The sequence below is a fragment of the Mustela putorius genome, unplaced genomic scaffold (assembly GCF_011764305.1).
Source record: "Mustela putorius furo isolate JIRA1106 unplaced genomic scaffold, ASM1176430v1.1 tig00003867_pilon_pilon_pilon, whole genome shotgun sequence".
Taxonomy (NCBI): domain Eukaryota; kingdom Metazoa; phylum Chordata; class Mammalia; order Carnivora; family Mustelidae; genus Mustela; species Mustela putorius.
The window spans coordinates 16,544,628-16,563,576 of record NW_025422019.1 but is presented as its reverse complement, the minus strand read 5'-3'; the positions used below and the strand labels follow the sequence as shown (position 1 = coordinate 16,563,576).

The 18,949-nt window shown below is 39.6% G+C and overlaps 1 protein-coding gene across 1 annotated transcript in view; it reads right to left on the bottom strand.

Moving 5' to 3' along the window:
• ACMSD (aminocarboxymuconate semialdehyde decarboxylase) overlaps window positions 1-18,949 on the bottom strand; it is a 104,851-nt gene that overhangs the window by 83,134 nt on the left and 2,768 nt on the right. Inside the window, exon 2 of the mRNA XM_045066543.1 lies at window positions 13,848-13,892. Within this exon, the coding sequence (XP_044922478.1) occupies window positions 13,848-13,892 (45 nt within the window). The remainder of the gene's footprint in view (window positions 1-13,847; window positions 13,893-18,949) is intronic.

Below are 18,949 nucleotides of genomic sequence, written 5' to 3'. Positions count from 1 at the left end.
ACTCTCTCTGCTTGACATATTTCACTCAGCTTAATCTCCTCCAGTCCTATCCATGTTGATACAAAAGTTGGGTATTCATCCTTTCTAATGGAGGCATAATATTCCGTTGTATATATGGACAATATCTTCTTTATCCATTCGTCCACTGAAGGGCATCTTGGTTCTTTCCACAGTTTGGCGATTGTGGACATTGCTGATCTGAACATTGGGGTACCATGGCCCTTCTTTTCACTATATCTGTATCTTTGGAGTAAATACCCAGTAGTGCAATTGCAGGGTCAAAGGGTATTTCTATTTTTAATTTCTTAAGGAATCTCCATATTGTTTTCCAAAGTGGCTGGGCCAACTTTCATTCCCACCAACAGTGTAAGAGGGTTTCCCTTTCTCCACATCCTCTCCAACACTTGTTGTTTACTGTATTGTTGATTTTGGCCATTCTAATTGATGTAAGGTGGTATCTCAATGTGGTTTTGATTTGAATTTTCCTGATGGCTAGTGATGATGCACATTTTTTCATGTGTTTGTAAGCCATTTGTATGTCTTTTTTGGAGAACTATCTGTTCATGTCTTCTGCCCATTTTTTGATGTGACAAGGTTGCCTCCTTGTTTTGTTAACTTTTCCTAAATTTTTATTTTTATTTATTTATTTATTTATAATATAATTTTTTATTTTTTATAAACATATATTTTTATCCCCAGGGGTACAGGTCTGTGAATCACCAGGTTTACACACCTCACAGCACTCACCAAAGCACACACCCTCCCCAGTGTCCATAATCCCACCCCCTTCTCTCAAACCCCCTCCCCCCAGCAACCCTCAGTTTGTTTTGTGAGATTAAGAGTCACTTATGGTTTGTCTCCCTCCCAATCCCATCTTGTTTCATCTATTCTTCTCCTACCCACTTAAGCCCCCATGTTGCATCACCACTTCCTCATATCAGGGAGATCATATGATAGTTGTCTTTCTCTGCTTGACTTATTTCACTAAGCATGATACGCTCTAGTTCCATCCATGTTGTCGCAAATGGCAAGATTTCATTTCTTTTGATGGCTGCATAGTATTCCATTGCGTATATATACCACATCTTCTTTATCCATTCATCTGTTGATGGACATCTAGGTTCTTTCCATAGTTTGGCTATTGTGGACATTGCTGCTATAAACATTCGGGTGCATGTGCCCCTTTGGATCACTACGTTTGTATCTTTAGGGTAAATACCCAATAGTGCAATTGCTGGGTCATAGGGCAGTTCTATTTTCAACATTTTGAGGAACCTCCATGCTGTTTTCCAGAGAGGTTGCACCAGCTTGCATTCCCACCAACAGTGTAGGAGGGTTCCCCATTCTCCACATCCTCGCCAGCATCTGTCATTTCCTGACTTGTTGATTTTAGCCATTCTGACTGGTGTGAGGTGATATCGCATTGTGGTTTTGATTTGTATTTCCCTGATGCCGAGTGATATGGAGCACTTTTTCATGTGTCTGTTGGCCATCTGGATGTCTTCTTTGCAGAAATGTCTGTTCATGTCCTCTGCCCATTTCTTGATTGGATTATTTGTTCTTTGGGTGTTGAGTTTGCTAAGTTCTTTATAGATTCTGGACACTAGTCCTTTATCTGATATGTCGTTTGCAAATATCTTCTCCCATTCTGTCAGTTGTCTTTTGATTTTGTTAACTGTTTCCTTTGCTGTGCAAAAGCTTTTGATCTTGATGAAATCCCAATAGTTCATTTTTTCCCTTGCTTCCCTTGCCTTTTGCGTTGTTCCTAGGAAGATGTTGCTGCGGCTGAGGTCGAAGAGGTTGCTGCCTGTGTTCTCCTCAAGGATTTTGATGGATTCCTTTCGCACATTGAGGTCCTTCATCCATTTTGAGTCTATTTTCGGGTGTGGTGTAAGGAAATGGTCCAATTTCATTTTTCTGCATGTGGCTGTCCAGTTTTCCCAGCACCATTTATTGAAGAGGCTGTCTTTTTTCCATTGGACATTCTTTCCTGCTTTGTCGAAGATTAGTTGACCATAGAGTTGAGAGTCTATTTCTGGGCTCTCTATTCTGTTCCATTGATCTATGTGTCTGTTTTTGTGCCAGTACCATGCTGTCTTGATGATGACAGCTTTGTAATAGAGCTTGAAGTCCGAAATTGTGATGCCACCAACGTTGGCTTTCTTTTTCAATATCCCTTTGGCTATTCGAGGTCTTTTCTGGTTCCATATAAATTTTAGAATTATTTGTTCCATTTCTTTGAAAAAGATGGATGGTACTTTGATAGGAATTGCATTAAATGTGTAGATTGCTTTAGGTAGCATAGACATTTTCACAATATTTATTCTTCCAATCCAGGAGCATGGAACATTTTTCCATTTCTTTGTGTCTTCCTCAATTTCTTTCATGAGTACTTTATAGTTTTCTGAGTATAGATTCTGTGTCTCTTTGGTTAGGTTTATTCCTAGGTATCTTATGGTTTTGGGTGCAATTGTAATTGGGATTGACTCCTTAATTTCTCTTTCTTCTGTCTTGCTGTTGGTGTAGAGAAATGCAACTGATTTCTGTGCATTGATTTTATATCCTGGCACTTTACTGAATTCCTGTATAAGTTCTAGCAGTTTTGGAGTGGAGTCTTTTGGGTTTTCCACATATAGTATCATATCATCTGCGAAGAGTGATAATTTGACTTCTTCTTTGCCAATTTGGATGCCTTTAATTTCCTTTTGTTGTCTGATTGCTGAGGCTAGGACCTCTAGTACTATGTTGAATAGCAGTGGTGATAATGGACGTCCCTGCCGTGTTCCTGACCTTAGCGGAAAAGCTTTCAGTTTTTCTCCATTGAGAATGATCTTTGCGGTGGGTTTTTCATAGATGGCTTTGATGATATTGAAGTATTTGCCCTCTATCCCTACACTTTGAAGAGTTTTGATCAGGAAGGGATGCCGTACTTTGTCAAATGCTTTTTCAGCATCTATTGATAGTATCATATGGTTCTTGTTCTTTCTTTTATTGATGTGTTGTATCACATTGACTGATTTGCGGATGTTGAACCAATCTTGCAGCCCTGGAATAAATCCCACTTGGTCGTGGTGAATAATCTTTTTAATGTACTGTTGAATCCTATTGGCTAGTATTTTGTTGAGTATTTTCGCATCTGTGTTCATCAAGGATATTGGTCTATAGCTCTCTTTTTTGGTGGGATCCTTTTCTGGTTTCGGGATCAAGGTGATGCTGGCCTCATAAAATGAGTTTGGAAGTTTTCCTTCCATTTCTATTTTTTGGAACAGTTTCAGGAGAATAGGAATTAGTTCTTCTTTAAATGTTTGGTAGAATTCCCCCGGGAAGCCGTCTGGCCCTGGGCTTTTGTTTGTTTGGAGATTTTTAATGACTGTTTCAATCTCCTTACTGGTTATGGGTCTGTTCAGGCTTTCTATTTCTTCCTGGTTCAGTTGTGGTAGTTTATATGTTTCTAGGAATGCATCCATTTCTTCCAGATTGTCAAATTTGTTGGCGTAGAGATGCTCATAGTATGTTCTTATAATAGTTTGTATTTCTTTGGTGTTAGTTGTGATCTCTCCTCTTTCATTCATGATTTTATTTATTTGGGTCCTTTCTCTTTTCTTTTTGATAAGTCGGGCCAGAGGTTTATCAATTTTATTAATTCTTTCATAGAACCAGCTCCTACTTTCGTTGATTTGTTCTATTGTTTTTGTTGGTTTCTATTTCATTGATTTCTGCTCTGATCTTTATGATTTCTCTTCTCCTGCTGGGCTTAGGGTTTCTTTCTTGTTCTTTCTCCAGCTCCTTTAGGTGTAGGGTTAGGTTGTGTACCTGAGACCTTTCTTGTTTCTTGAGAAAGGCTTGTACCGCTATATATTTTCCTCTCAGGACTGCCTTTGTTGTGTCCCACAGATTTTGAACCGTTGTATTTTCATTATCATTTGTTTCCATGATTTTTTCAATTCTTCTTTAATTTCCCGGTTGACCCATTCATTCTTTAGAAGGATGCTGTTTAGTCTCCATGTGTTTGGGTTCTTTTCAAACTTCCTTTTGTGGTTGAGTTCTAGCTTTAGAGCGTTGTGGTCTGAAAATATGCAGGGAATGATCCCAATCTTTTGATACCGCTTGAGTCCTGATTTAGGACAGAGGATGTGATCTATTCTGGAGAATGTTCCATGTGCACTAGAGAAGAATGTGTATTCTGTTGCTTTGGGATGAAATGTTCTGAATATGTCTGTGATGTCCATCTGGTCCAGTGTTTCGTTTAAGGCCTTTATTTCCTTGCTGATCTTTTGCTTGGATGATCTGTCCATTTCAGTGAGGGGAGTGTTAAAGTCCCCTACTATTATTGTATTATTGTTGATGTGTTTCTTTGATTTTGTTATTAATTGGTTTATATAGTTGGCTGCTCCCACGTTGGGGGCATAGATATTTAAAATTGTTAAATCTTCTTGTTGGACAGACCCTTTGAGTATGATATAGTGTCCTTCCTCATCTCTTATTATAGTCTTTGGCTTAAAATCGAATTGATCTGATATAAGGATTGCCACTCCTGCTTTCTTCTGATGTCCATTAGCATGGTAAATTCTTTTCCACCCCCTCACTTTAAATCTGGAGGTGTCTTCGGGCTTAAAATGAGTTTCTTGGAGGCAACATATAGATGGGTTTTGTTTTTTTTATCCATTCTGATACCCTGTGTCTTTTGACAGGGGCATTTAGCCCATTCACATTCAGGGTAACTATTGAGAGATATGAATTTAGTGCCATTGTTTTGCCTGTAAGGTGACTGTTACTGTATATGGTCTCTGTTCCTTTCTGATCTACCACTTTTAGGCTCTCTCTTTGCTTAGAGGACCCCTTTCAATATTTTCTGTAGAGCTGGTTTGGTGTTTGCAGATTCTTTCAGTTTTTGTTTGTCCTGGAAGCTTTTAATCTCTCCTTCTATTTTCAATGATAGCCTAGCTGGATATAGTATTCTTGGCTGCATGTTTTTCTCGTTTAGTGCTCTGAAAATATCATGCCAGCTCTTTCTGGCCTGCCAGGTCTCTGTGGATAAGTCAGCTGCCAATCTAATATTTTTACCATTGTATGTTACAGACTTCTATTCCTGGGCTGCTTTCAGGATTTTCTGTTTGTCACTGAGACTTGTAAATTTTACTATTAGGTGACGGGGTGTGGGCCTATTCTTATTGATTTTGAGGGGCGTTTTCTGAACCTCCTGAATTTTGATGCTCGTTCCCTTTGCCATATTGGGGAAATTCTCCCCAATAATTCTCTCTAGTATACTTTCTGCTCCCCTCTCTCTTTCTTCTTCTTCTGGAATCCCAATTATTCTAATGTTGTTTCGTCTTATGGTGTCACTTATCTCTCGAATTCTCCCCTCGTGGTCCAGTAGCTGTTTGTCCCTCTTTTGCTCAGCTTCTTTATTCTCTGTGATTTGGTCTTCTATATCACTAATTCTTTCTTCTGCCTCATTTATCCTAGCAGTGAGAGCCTCCATTTTTGATTGCACCTCATTAATAGCTTTTTTGATTTCAACTTGGTTAGATTTTAGTTCTTTTATTTCTCCAGAAAGGGCTTTTATATCTCTCGAGAGGGTTTCTCTAATATCTTCCATGCCTTTTTCGAGCCCGGCTAGAACCTTGAGAATTGTCATTCTGAACTCTAGATCTGACATATTACCAATGTCTGTATTGATTAGGTCCCTAGCCTTCGGTACTGCCTCTTGTTCTTTTTTTTGTGTTGAATTTTTCCGTCTTGTCATTTTGTCCAGATAAGAGTATATGAAGGGTCAAGTAAAATACTAAAAGGGTGGCAACAACCCCAGGAAAATATGCTTTAACCAAATTAGAAGAGATCCAAAATCGTGAGGGGGAAGAAAGGGGATAAAAAGAGGTTCAAAAAGGAAGAAAGGGAAAAAAAAGAAAAAAAAAAGAGAAGAATTAAAAAAAAACACCTAAGAAAAATGTAAAAAAGAAAAAATATATATATTAGATAAACTAGTAAAAAATCGTTAAAAAAGAGAAAGGTAACAGTTAAAAAAAAAATTTACCCGAAGGCGAGAAAAAAAAAAAAAACCAAAAAATGAAAAAGAAAAAAATTAAATTAACCGCAAGACTAAAAAAAATCACAGGGAAAAAGCCATGAGTTCCGTGCTTGGCTTTCTCCTCCTCTGGAATTCTGCTGCTCTCCTTGGTATTGAAACCGCACTCCTTGGTAGGTGAACTTGGTCTCGGCTGGATTTCTTGTTGATCTTCTGGGGGAGGGGCCTGTTGTAGTGATTCTCAAGTGTCTTTGCCCCAGGCGGAATTGCACCGCCCTTATCAGGGGCCGGGGTGAGTAATCCGCTCGGGTTTGCTTTCAGGAGCTTTTGTTCCCTGAGCGCTTTCCGTAGAGTCCCGGAGGAGCCGAGAGCCCAGGGCCCCACTCCTCAGTGCGTCCTCAGAGAACAGCGCCCAGTTACTCCCGTCTGCCTGACCTCCGGCCGCGCTCCGAGCTCACCGAGCCTGCGACCGGTTCAAGGTAACACCGAGCTGTGAGCTTACTGTGGGCTCTGTCTCTGTAGCCGGCTTTCCCGTTCCAATACCCGCAAGCTCTGCGACACTCAGACACCCCCGATCCTTCTGTGACCCTGCGGGACCTGAGGCCACGCTGACCCCGCGTGGGCTTTGCCCCGGTTTAGCCTCTGGAGCGATGTCCCTCAGCGGAACAGACTTTTAAAAGTCCTGATTTTGTGCAAGGTTGCTCCGCCGCTTGCCGGGAGCCGGCCCCTCCCCCCGGGGTCTATCTTCCCGTCGCTTTGGATTCACTTCTCCGCCGGTCCTACCTTTCAGAAAGTGGTTGTTTTTCTGTTTCCAGAATTGCTGTTCTTCTTCTCTTCGATCTGCCGATGGATTTTCAGGTGTTTGCAATCTTTAGATAAGCTATCTAGCTGATCTCCTGCTAGCTGAAGTAGTCTCGGCCTGCTACTTCTCCGCCATCTTGACTCCGCTCTTATGTTAGTCACCATACAATACATCCTTAGTTTTTGATGTAGTGTTCCATGATTCATTGTTTATGTATAACACCCAGTGCTCCATGCAATACATGCCCACCTTCATACCCACCAGCAGGCTCACCCATCTCCCCACCCACCTCCCCTCTAAAACCCTCAGTTTGTTTCTTGGAGTCCACAGTCTCTCATGGTTCGTCTCCCCTTCTGACCCCCCCCTTCACTTTTCGTTTTCTCCTACTGTCCTCCGTGTTATTCCTTATGTTCCACAAGTAAGTAAAACCATATGATAATTGACTTTCTCTGCTTGACTTATTTCACTCAGCATAATCTCCTCCAGTCCCATCGATGTTGATGCAAAATTTGGGTATTCATCCTTTCTGATGGCTGAGTAATATTCCATTGTATATATGGACCACATCTTCCATTCATCTTCTGAAGGCATCTTGGCTCTTTCCACAGTTTGGGTATTGTGGACATTGTTGCTATGAACATTGGGATACTTATGGCCCTTCTTTTCTCTACATCTGTATCTTTGGGGTAAGTACCCAGTAGTGCAATTGCGGAGTCATAGGGTAGCTCTATTTTTAACTTTTTGAGAATTCTCCACATTGTTTTCCAAAGTAGCTGTACCAACTTGCATTCCACCACCAAAACTGTAAGAGATTCCCCTTTCTCCACATTCTCTCCAACACTTGATGTTTCTTACCTGTTAATCTTTGCTGTTCTAACTAGTGTAAGATGGTATCTCAATGTGGTTTTGATTTGAATTTCCATGATGCTAATGATGATGAACATTTTTTCATGTGTCTGCTAGCCATTTGTATGTTTTCATTGCAGAAGTGCCTGTTCATGTCTTCTGCCCATTTTTTGACTTATCTGTTTTTCGAGTATTGAGTTAGGGAAGTTTTTTCTAGATCTTGGATATCAGCCCTTTGTCTTTAGTGTCATTTGTTTGTCATTATGTTACATAATACTATATGTTTCTATAGGTACATGTAATGTAAATAAAATAATGGGAAAAGGTCTGGAAAGATACCCACCAAACTGTTAATAGAATGGAGCACTGGGTGTTGTAAATAAACAATGAATCTTGGAACACTGTATCAGAAACTAATGATGTATTTTATAGTGACTAACATAACACAATAAAAAAAAGAAATTACTTTTTAAAAAAGATTTTATTTTTAAGTAATCTCTATACTTGACGTGGGTCCTCAAACTCATTAACTGAGATCAAGAGTTGAATGTTCTACCAACTAAGCCAGCCAGGCACCCTGATAAGAATTACTTTTGAGGATAAGGAGTGCTGATCCATGGGAATTAACTATAGCTTTATCTCCAAAAGCCTAAATTTTAAAAGGAAAGTTTATTCAAATATTACTTATGTAATGAAAAATTAACCTTAAAAATAAAAACATGAAATGAGGGCATTGGAGGAGGACTTTAATCAGTATTGGCCATGATACCACATTAAGAAAGGTATTTTGCATTGTGATACGTTACACCCCTGTGTATCTATTTATACAGGTACAGACTGAGACAAAAGTTTCATGAAACAATATTTACTCTTACCACGAATGTATTCTGCTATTCTCTTTTGTAATCTATTTAATTTTTTAAGCTGCTCTAACCCACTGCATTGATATGACTCACTGTTCTGTTGCAGCCCATATTCTCAAACACTGAGATTCTTTCATGAAAATAGCCCTGTGCATTGGCTTTCCACCTCTCCTGAAGTCCCTTAGTATTTTTTTGTCTCTTTTGCTCTGTTAGCACAAAATTATTGCTATCTGTGTGTTCTTTACCCGTTTGGGTGTCTCCCTGGTTCCCTAGTGATGGAGTGTGAAATAATAGATAATATATATATATATATATATATATTGGTCTCTGCCTCTGGTTCCTGGCACATTTCTCCTAAAACCCTTGTAAAATTTCCTAAGTGATAAGAACACTAGGAGTTTCTCTTTTTTTCTTTTCCAAATTTTTATTTAAATTCTAGTTTGTTAACGTATAGTGTAATATTGGTTTCAGGAGTAGAATTTAGTGATTCATCACTTACATACAACACCCAGTGCTCAACATAACAAGTGCCCTCCATAATACCTATCACTCATTTAGTCCATCCTCCACCAACCTCCCTCCATCAACCTTCAGTTTGTTCTCTGTTGTTAAGCATCTCTTATGGTTTGCCTCCCCCTTCATCCTTCTCTCTCCTCTTCCCACATATACATCTGTTTTGTTTCCTAAATTTCACATATGAGTGAAACCATGGGATATTGTTCTTTCTCTGACTGGCTTATTTTTCTTAGCATAATATACTCTAGCTCCATCCACATCATTGCAAATGGCAAGATTTCATTATTTTTGATGGCTGAGTCATATTCCATTGTGTATATTATACCACATCTTTTTTATCCATTTATCAGTTGATGGACATCTGGGCTCTCTCCATAGTTTGGCTATTGTTGTAATGCTGCTATAAACACGGTGGTGCATATACCCCTTCAAATCTGTATTTTTGTATCCTTTGGGTAAATACCTAGTAGTGCAATTGCTGAGTTGTAGGATAGTTCTAGTTTTTACTTTTTGAGGAACCTCCATACTGTTTTCCAAAGTGGCTGCACCAGTTTGCATTCCCACCAGCAGTGCAAAAGGAGTCCCCTTCCTCCGTATCCTCTCCAACATCTGTTGTTTCCTGTGTTGTTAATTTTAGCCATTCTGACAGGTGTGAGGTGGTATCTCACTGTGGTTTTGATCTGCATTTCCCTGGTAATGAGTGATGTTGAACATCTTTTCATGTGTCTGTTAGTTATCTTGATGTCTTTGGAAAAATGTCTGTTGATGTCTCCTGCCAATTTCTTAACTGGATTATTTGGGAAGTTTTTTGGGTGTTGAGTTTGATAAGCTCTTTCTAACTTTTAGATACTAACCCTTTATCAGATATGTCATTTGCAAATATCTCTTCCCATTCTGTAGGCTGCATTTTAGTTTTGTTGGTTGTTTCCTTCACTGTGCAAAAGCCTTTTATCTTGATGAAGCTCCTAGAGTTCATTTTTGCTTTTGTTTCCTTTGTCTCTGGCAATGTGTCTAGTAAGAAGTTGCTATAGCTAAGGTCAAAGAGGTTGCTGCCTTCTAGGATTTTGATGGATTCCTGTCTCACATTTAGGTCTTTCATCCATTTTGAATTTATTTTTGTGTATTGTGTAAAAAAAAATGGCCCAGTTTCACTTTTCTACATGTGGCAATCGTTTTCCAACACCATTTGTTGAAGAAACTGTTTTTTTTTCCATTGCCTATTCTTTCCTACTTCATCAAAAATTAGTTGTCCATACAACTGTGGGTCAATTTCTGGGTTTTCTATTCTGTTCTATTGACCTATGTGCCTGTTTTTGTGCTCAGTATCATACTATGTTGATGACTACACCTTTGTACTATAGCTTGAAGTCTGGAATTGTGATGCTTCCTGCTTTGCTTTTCTTTTTCAGGATTGCTTTGACTATTTTGGGGTCTTTTGTGGTTCCATACAAATTTGAGGTTGGTTTATCCTAGCTCTGTGAAAAATGCTGGTGGTATTTTGATAAGGATTGCATTAAATGTGTAGATTGTTTTAGGTGGTATGGACATTTTAACAGTGTTTGTTATTCCTACCCATGAGCATGGAATTTTTTCCCATTTCTTTATATCCTCTTCAATTTCTTTCATAAGTGTTCTATAGTTTTCAGCATATGGATCTTTTACTTCTTTGGCTAGGTTTTTCCCTAGGTATCTTATTGCTATTGGTACAATTGTAAATTGGATCAATTCCTTGATTTCTTTTTCTGCTGCTTCATTATTGGTATGTAGAAATGCAACAGATTTCTGCACAATGATTTTATATCCTGGGACTTTGCTGAATTCATGTATTAGTTCTAGCAATTTTTTTGGTGGAGTCTTTGGGTTTTCTACATAGAGTATCATGTCATCTGCAAATAGTGAAAGTTTGACTTCTTCCTTGCCTATTTAAAACATTTTATTTCTTTTTGTTATCTAATTGCTGTGGCTAAGACTTCTAGTACTATGTTAGAGAGTAATGGTGAGAGTGGATATCCCTGTCTTGTTCCTGACCATAGAGGACAAGCTCTCAGTTTTTCCCCATTGAGGATGATATTAGCTGTTGGTCTTTCATATGTGGCTATTATGATGTTGAAGTATGTTCCATCTCTGCCTACTTTGTTGAGAGTTAGTTACTAGGAGCATCTCTTACTTTAATATTTGGTCTTTAGTCCTCTGACATAGGATTGCTAAAACCCTTGTGAGTTCCTAAGTGGGTAAGAGCACTAGTAGCATCTTTTGTTCTATTTTTTTAAAAAGATTTTATTTATTTGACACACAGAGATCACAAGCAGGCAGAGAAGTGGGCAGAAAGAGGAGGAAGCAGGCTCTCCGCCAATCAGAGAACCCAATGTGGGGCTCGATCCCAGGACCCTGGGATAATGACCTGAGTCAAAGGCAGAGGCTTTAACCCAGTAAGCCACCCAGGCACCCCTCTTTTGTTCTATTGATGTGACTGACTCTGAGTAAACCCCTGGATGGCTCTTGGATGGGGCTGGTCATCAGAAAGACCAAGCCATGATTAGAAGCTTGGCATTTTCAGTCCCCTACCAGTTCTCCAGGGAAGGAAGAAGGGCTAGAAATAGAGTTAATAATTGAATATGCCTTCATGAGAAAACCTCCATAAAAATTCCAATAGCATGGGGGTTTTAGTAGTTTCCAGGATGGAGAACGCATCCACACTGGGAAGATGATGCACCCCAGCTCTGTAGGGATGGAAGGTCCTGTGCTTGGGACACAGGTGAAAATCTGGGTAGGTTTTTCTATCTGAGGGAAATCATTTTGAGAGCAGCAACCTGATGAGATCACACAGACTAGTGTGTGAAAAATGCTAATTGGATGGAAATGATGTGTTTGTGTATATGCATGCACAGGCACGTGTTTATGTGCACATGTGTGCATGTCTGTATTTGTATTCCCAAAGGCCTGGAAACCACTCAGTAGCATGTTTCTAGATTCATCTGACCCATGGATTTGAAAAGGACCCTATGTCTACCCTCTGAAATGCTCCTAGGTATTTTTTCACCACCCTAAACGGCTCCCGAAAGGCTACACAACCTGGCTTGCTACCTATACTTTTATCACCACTCAACCAAGGATAAATGGTGTTTTTTAGTTCTGAACAAAGCTTTCCTGTGGCAAACAAATACTTCTTGGTTCATTCCAAGGGCACTGAAAAGCCAAAGGTTAAAAAGAGAAACAAATGGCAGACCAAAGAAATGTTTTGGAAAGATTTTTCTGAGGACAGGAATCTCTGAGGCAAATCAGTCTTGGGGGCCACAAGCTATTTATTCAAAGGAATGTAGGAGAACAAAAAGAAATTTCAGCTCCAAATACTGGATTTTCTCATTGCTTAGCCTAATTTCTATATTCATATATATTTGCCTGTTGTTTTTCCAGTGGCTGTAATCTCTGACCATTCTAATTATGAAAAATACATATTCGGTTCTTTTGCATGTTCATTTGTTTTGTTTTTGAGAGAGAGAGAAATAGATTGTCACTGTTTTGTTCTATTAAATTCTGTACAGTTTTGCTGGAGATATGTAGGTAGTAGATATGAAATATTTTCATTCCTATTTTCTTTTGGAGATTTAGTGTTTATGCAATCTCTTGACATGAAAACAAAATGAAATGAAAGCCATTCAAATACAGTATCAAGGTTACAAATGAGACCTGTCTGTCCATTCCTGTGGACTTCTTAATAGCCTTGTAATCAGCTCTACTCAGAATGTACTCTCCCTTGGGGAGATTTAAGGCCAACTGACATCACCAGCTCCCCTAGGAACTAGCACTTTTAATGGGAAAAGTGTAGCACCGTGTCTATAGCAGCACTTAGTGGGCCCTCTTTAGTGGAGGTGAGAGCGAACTGCCCCAGAGTATTTCTTTCTGGGTCAGTAGGTTACTCCTGGTGCTAGGATTGGTGGGCCTGACACAAAATAGGTGTCAATATAAATCATTAAGTGAGTAAATGAATGTATGACCCCAAGGTTCTCAGATTTGAGTGAGCGTCAGAATCACCAGAGGCTTGTTCAAACACAGATTGCTGGCCTGACCCTCAGAATTCCTGAGATGGCAGGTCTGGGGTGATACCCCCAAATTTGCATTTCTTCCAAGTCACCCCTACGCATGGTAATTGTGCTTTCCCAGACCATGCGTCCTCTAGGGTGTGCTTCCATGCTCTGTCTACATTTAGCTGGAAGCTCAGGAATGTGACCTTAACTCCATGAGAGCATGAGATGCCTCTGACAGAGCATGAGATGCATCTGTGTAGCTCTAGACTTCAGCTCATGCACAGGCCTCACTACTTACAGAATGCTTTGCCCCAGGCTTTCCTCCTCTTGCTTTTTCTCTTACCAGACTCAACCTTTAATAAAAGTGGCTTTTCTCCTCTTTGTCTCCAGTGTTTAATTTCTCCAGCTTGTGCACAAACCTAAACTGTGCCATTTATTTGGTTGGCATTAATATACTGTAATAACCTGTGGAAAGAGCCCAGGTCACTTTCTTGAGGCAGAACAATAAATGCTAAAATTGGTTCTAGGGTAGGAAAAAAAAAAAGATTTCTTAATGGTTTCTCAAATTGCAATTTTCTCTTCTTAAATACAGCTCTTTGAAGTCACCCTCATTTTTCCTAGTAATTTTGAGAAACTCAGTACTGCTTCCTTGCTTATTACAAAGTCAATAAGAGGACATGAGTTGAGCTCCCTGGAGGCCCACCTGCAAGAACATCTCAGGCTCAGGATGTCCCTGTCTAAAGCACATTCACAATTTGGGGAAAACTCACCTTGCTGTGGTGTTGGAGCTGCACCCAGCCTCCATAGCCAAATCTCTGTGGGGGAGAAGCACAGTTAGACTGGAAGAACAAAACAGGAAGGACTGCAATAAAGGAGCATCTCTGGGGCAAAAGATGCTGAGTTCCATCCTACCAGGCATCACTTTCCCTTTTTCTCCCTGTACACCTATGTATCACATACTTTATTGGTAGTTAAATCAATTCATTTTTTTCCCTCAAATATATTTATTTCAGAGGAAAATTCTATGTCATAGAAGTGCTTATTTTACCTAGGTTGCAATTTTTTTTTAAAGTTGGGTTTGTTGAGGTATAATTTACATATGGTAAAATTAGATCTTTGTAAGTGTATGTTCCATGCAATCCCACATTGCAATCAAAATGAAAATAGAGTCAGGGGCGCCTGGGTGGCTCAGTTGGTTAAGCGGCTGCCTTCGGCTCAGGTCAAGATCCCAGCATCCTGGGATCGAGTCCCACATCGGGCTCCTTGCTCGGCAGGGAGCCTGCTTCTCCCTCTGCCTCTAGCCTGCCACTCTGTCTGCCTGTGCTTGCGCTCTGTATCTCTCTCTCTCTCTCTAACAAATAAATAAAAATCTTTAAAAAAAAAGAAAATAGAGTCTTTCATCACCCTGAAATATAAAATAATGCTCTTTCACAGTCAACACTTGACTCATTCTTGTCCTCAGCCTCTTACAGCCACTGGTTTGATTTCTCAGTTTGTAAGTTTCACTTTTTTCCAAAATATTGTTTAAGTTAAACCATACATTATACATCCTTTATGAGCGGATTTGTTTTCATTTAGTAATATAGTTGAGATCCATCCATGTTGTTGAATGTGTCAGTAGTTCAGTCCTTTTTTAGAGATGAGTAGTATCCCATTCTAGGGACACTTGGTAGACATTTTGTTTTTCTACTTATCTGCTATTATGAATAAGTTGCTATAAACATTTGAAGACAGTTCTTTGTGTAGAAATATATTTTAATTTTTTTTAGGTCAATATCCAGGAGCAGAATTGCTTCATGAGAAACTGCCACTTAGAAACTGTGGCTAAAGTGGCTGTAGCAGTCTGTATGCCCAGCAACAAAGTATGAGAATTCCAGTTGTTCCACACCCTCACCTGCATGTAGTATTGTCAGTTTTCTTAATAAAGCCACTTCAGTAGGTGTGTAGTGTTATACCATTGTGGTCTTATTTGTATTTCTCTAATAACTAGAAAAGCTTTTCAAATACTCATTTGCCATATTTTCTTTGGTGAAATATCTGTGAACATTTTTGTCTAGTATTTTTTTTTTCTTAACTGGGTTATTTGTCTTCTTATTACTGAGTTTTGAGAGTTGTTTATGTGTTCTGCACCAGATATCAGACACTAGTTTGCAATTTTTAAGTGAGGATTAACATTAAAAAATACTTGTTCATGCACTATCTAAAATCTTTTCACAGACCACCAGAAGTATGTGGACTATAAAGTCTACTCTTTAAGAAATACCATCTTAGAATGTTAACACTGCTCTTCAAACCATGAGGTGCCCATTAGTAGATCATGAAATCAGTTTAGTGGATGGTGACCCAGACATCCTAAAAGCCAAAATAATTTATGTAATGAATGCTGCCAGCTTTCTACCTATTTTCCCTCTTTTTAACACTCCTGTACACACCAGCTCTCCTACACCTGCCAGCCCCTGCGTTTCTTTGACAAGGACTTCCCTATTCCTACTGAAGCTAGCTTTTATGCAGTCCTTCTAGAAGGTCAGAAATCTCAGGAGATTAATGTCCCCATTCCTGACCCCCTGCCTCCATATCCCTCAACCAGTGACTGAGGATGCCTATATTTATATACATTGAATACCCTGGTTTCCCCACCACTTGGACATGATAAGTCTGAGATGAGGCACACATTGTACACTTTCATTGGTTGACTTGCTTTCCCTGTCTCATTTCTCTTCTCTCCTGGTGTTTCTGAGATCACCTCCAAAGTAAACTACTTGCATTTGAATCTTTGTTTCAGGGTCTGCTTCTTGGAAAACCCATGTTAAAATAGGAATGAAATGGAATGGAATGAAGCAGAGTGGAAGAGAACAGAACAGAACAGAATAGAATAGAATAATACATTAGAATGTTTCCCATGTGTTATTAGTTTCATTAGACGTTTCCATTATATATACACGAATGAACTGAGTCACAATATAAAATATATTTCTTCTTGAGATCATGCGTAAGAAGTTTTCAAAGTCTGCCTGAGAACATAGGTATATATGACTCACATAACTAGAGGTTTTCAAATCTCCTTTTGTTCATTCATTCTTCAAATTCTCAGAGAATCCCACCCATGACCAGCCTTACTAGGGCAGAGAAAATGAAGGACACTTCCAGTCTTGAACATGTGGGGGTGGGCTGTCAAGTATTGAAGGGTAATGGTATGTGAGACGTGCTGTGGCCGAGTAACACACAAGCTCTCTGGGAGCCTGTAGGAGGGTACTGGCCACCAACTTGAGTCGGGTGGTATCTATGGAGGGAGATTGAAAAGATAGTCTGGGGTCAGAACTTCCAATGTTCAGCATTTCCTGGCTTCAGAACAGTGACTCCCACCGTGTGATGGAAGAAGGGAAGATGAGGGGCCAGAAACAGTGATATGAAGAGCTTATCAAAAGCAGTTGTCAGTAGTGTTGGGTAGAGAAGCTGAATATCAGCTCACCTTCTTGCTTATTATAGTTGGATGAAACCAGCTAACAGTGATTCATTTTCATGTCATGTTATAGGGAAGTTGTCTTGAGGGAGTCAGTCCTTGGCAGGTTTCTTTTCCGAGCTACCCTCTCACCTCCAGACTGAGAGGGAAGGTCTAGGCCTGCAGCACAGGGCTGTTTGTATGTCTCTGTGTCTGTGACTGGGGCCACCCCAAGAAAGATTTAAGATTTTGTAAATTCTGTACCAGCTTTGTTCTACCTTGACATAAGGTCTGTTCTTGAGTTCTACTTCCAAATAATCATGTTAGCTCTGAAAAATCAACCTGCCCCCTTCCTAAATGACACCATAGGACCTGGAGTAGTAGCCTGGGCATGCAAAGGAAACTGTCCATCAGGGGCCTGGATTCTCTTCTTTGTACCAAGTCTCTCTTTTGTATCCCACCACCCCACTCTTCTCCTTTCATGCATTTAATTCCCTCGTGCTCTCCACCTCCATCTTCTCCTGGATAAAGCTGATGAGAGATTTATATTGGTGGAGGAGGTGGCATATGGCCTCAACCAGTTACACTTTAAAGTCAATAAACTTTCTCTTGAATTGGGAAATTGTCACTGAAATTTTACTTTACTGTAGAAGAAAAAGTTTTGTTTCCTTGTTTCCTTCTCTATTCTTTCTTTCCTCTCTCTCTTTCTTACTTATTCTTAATTTGCTAAGGATCTTTAGCCCATAAGTTAGCAGGTTAAAGATGTATTCTCTTGGAGGAAGGGCAGAGAGGCAGGGGGAGGCAGAACAAAGGGATCTTGTCACATATGACCAACCACTTACAAGATTCTGAATTTTGTTGGAGTAACTTAGCATCTCAAAGTCACTCTTTCCTTATGTGTCAAGTGAGGCTACATTTTGTGCTTCATATTTAGCTGTAACATAGCATTTTATAGGAATTTAATTGAGATAAAATTCATAGAGAGCTACTGATGCCAGACCTGGCTTATAGAAAGGGCCTCATCAATGCTAACAATGATTATGATGATGATGACATTGGCATTGGTAATGATGGAAGTAGTGGGGGTGATAGTGATGGTTGTGGTATTTGTAGGGATGGAAGTGGTGGTGGCAATGGTAGAGGTTGTGAGGTGGTAGCAGTAATGTTAGTAAGCTTGGTGGTGGTGGTGGCGGCAGCCAGGGGTGGCATTAGACGTAGCATAGTGGTGGCAGCCTATTTTATCCTTAGGTGGTAGAAGAAGGCATACTCTAGCTCCAGACATTAAAGAGTGCTCTGAAAGAAGGAGCTTTTGTCACCCTGTGTTCCTCCTTCCTCTTTCTTGGAAAGCACAAAATTTGACCACTTTGTGTTTCTTCTAACCCCCCTGGAAAGGCCTAACCTATTTAGGGCAACTGCTGCAAGTCTGGGTTCTACATAGTTCTGCAGCTATCATCCTAGGTTGAATCAAGCCTGGGATCTGAAATTTATGACCTTGAAAATAGTTTTGGTGAGAGCATATGCCAAGGGGCATTTACAGTCTGAAAATATTTGACTGACAATGACCATAGGTATTTAAGGTCATGACAATAAAAAACAAACTAAAAAAATCAAGGGAATTCAGTTCTACATACAAGAGATATGTTTCTGAAATAGATTTATATCAATTAGAGATAGATGAACTGAAAGGCATTTTTAATGTCTTGGGACATCACACTTCATGAGGTGAATAAGGAACTTCCTGTATGATGATACCAGATATCTATTTCCTCAGAGGGGTTGCTTAAAAGTCAGATTATGTCTGGAATTTTATTTCCTAAAATCTGACAGTGATCAAGTACAATTAAATCATTGCTAATGAAAAAAATATGTAAATATATATTTGTTACTGGCCAGCATTTTTCAAACCCATTTAAAACTGGAAGAATCTTTGCAAATCTTACTATTGGGGACACAGTAGGTGGTCTGTAAATTCTTACTGAAGGAAAGAGCCAAGACCTTATTATCATCATTGTTATGAATAATCTCATCACGGATCAACCTAAAACAATGTTCACCATGGTTCCTTGGGCCACCATCCTCCTCTTTCTGAGAGCAGAGAGTAGGGGTCCTGATGCATCAGAAACACAATTTAATCAAGTGCTCCCTGCATCTGCTCTTTACACCTGAGATAGATTTTCCCCCTACGGATCTTAACTGTTAAGTCTGAATAAAATGGTTATTAGCAAGTGAAAATGAAAAGATTTCTCAGATCCCAGTTGTTAATAATCATTAGTTAAATATCAACCCAGGCATTTTGACTCTACTTATCTGTTTCTTCACTGCATTAGGAGGTCAAGGTTATTGAGGTGTGTTCATTAATGTTTAATAAGGAAAGGCAGGTTGGAAAACATGTTAGTTCTTCCAATGGGGCTTCATCTTCTGAAACAAAACTGG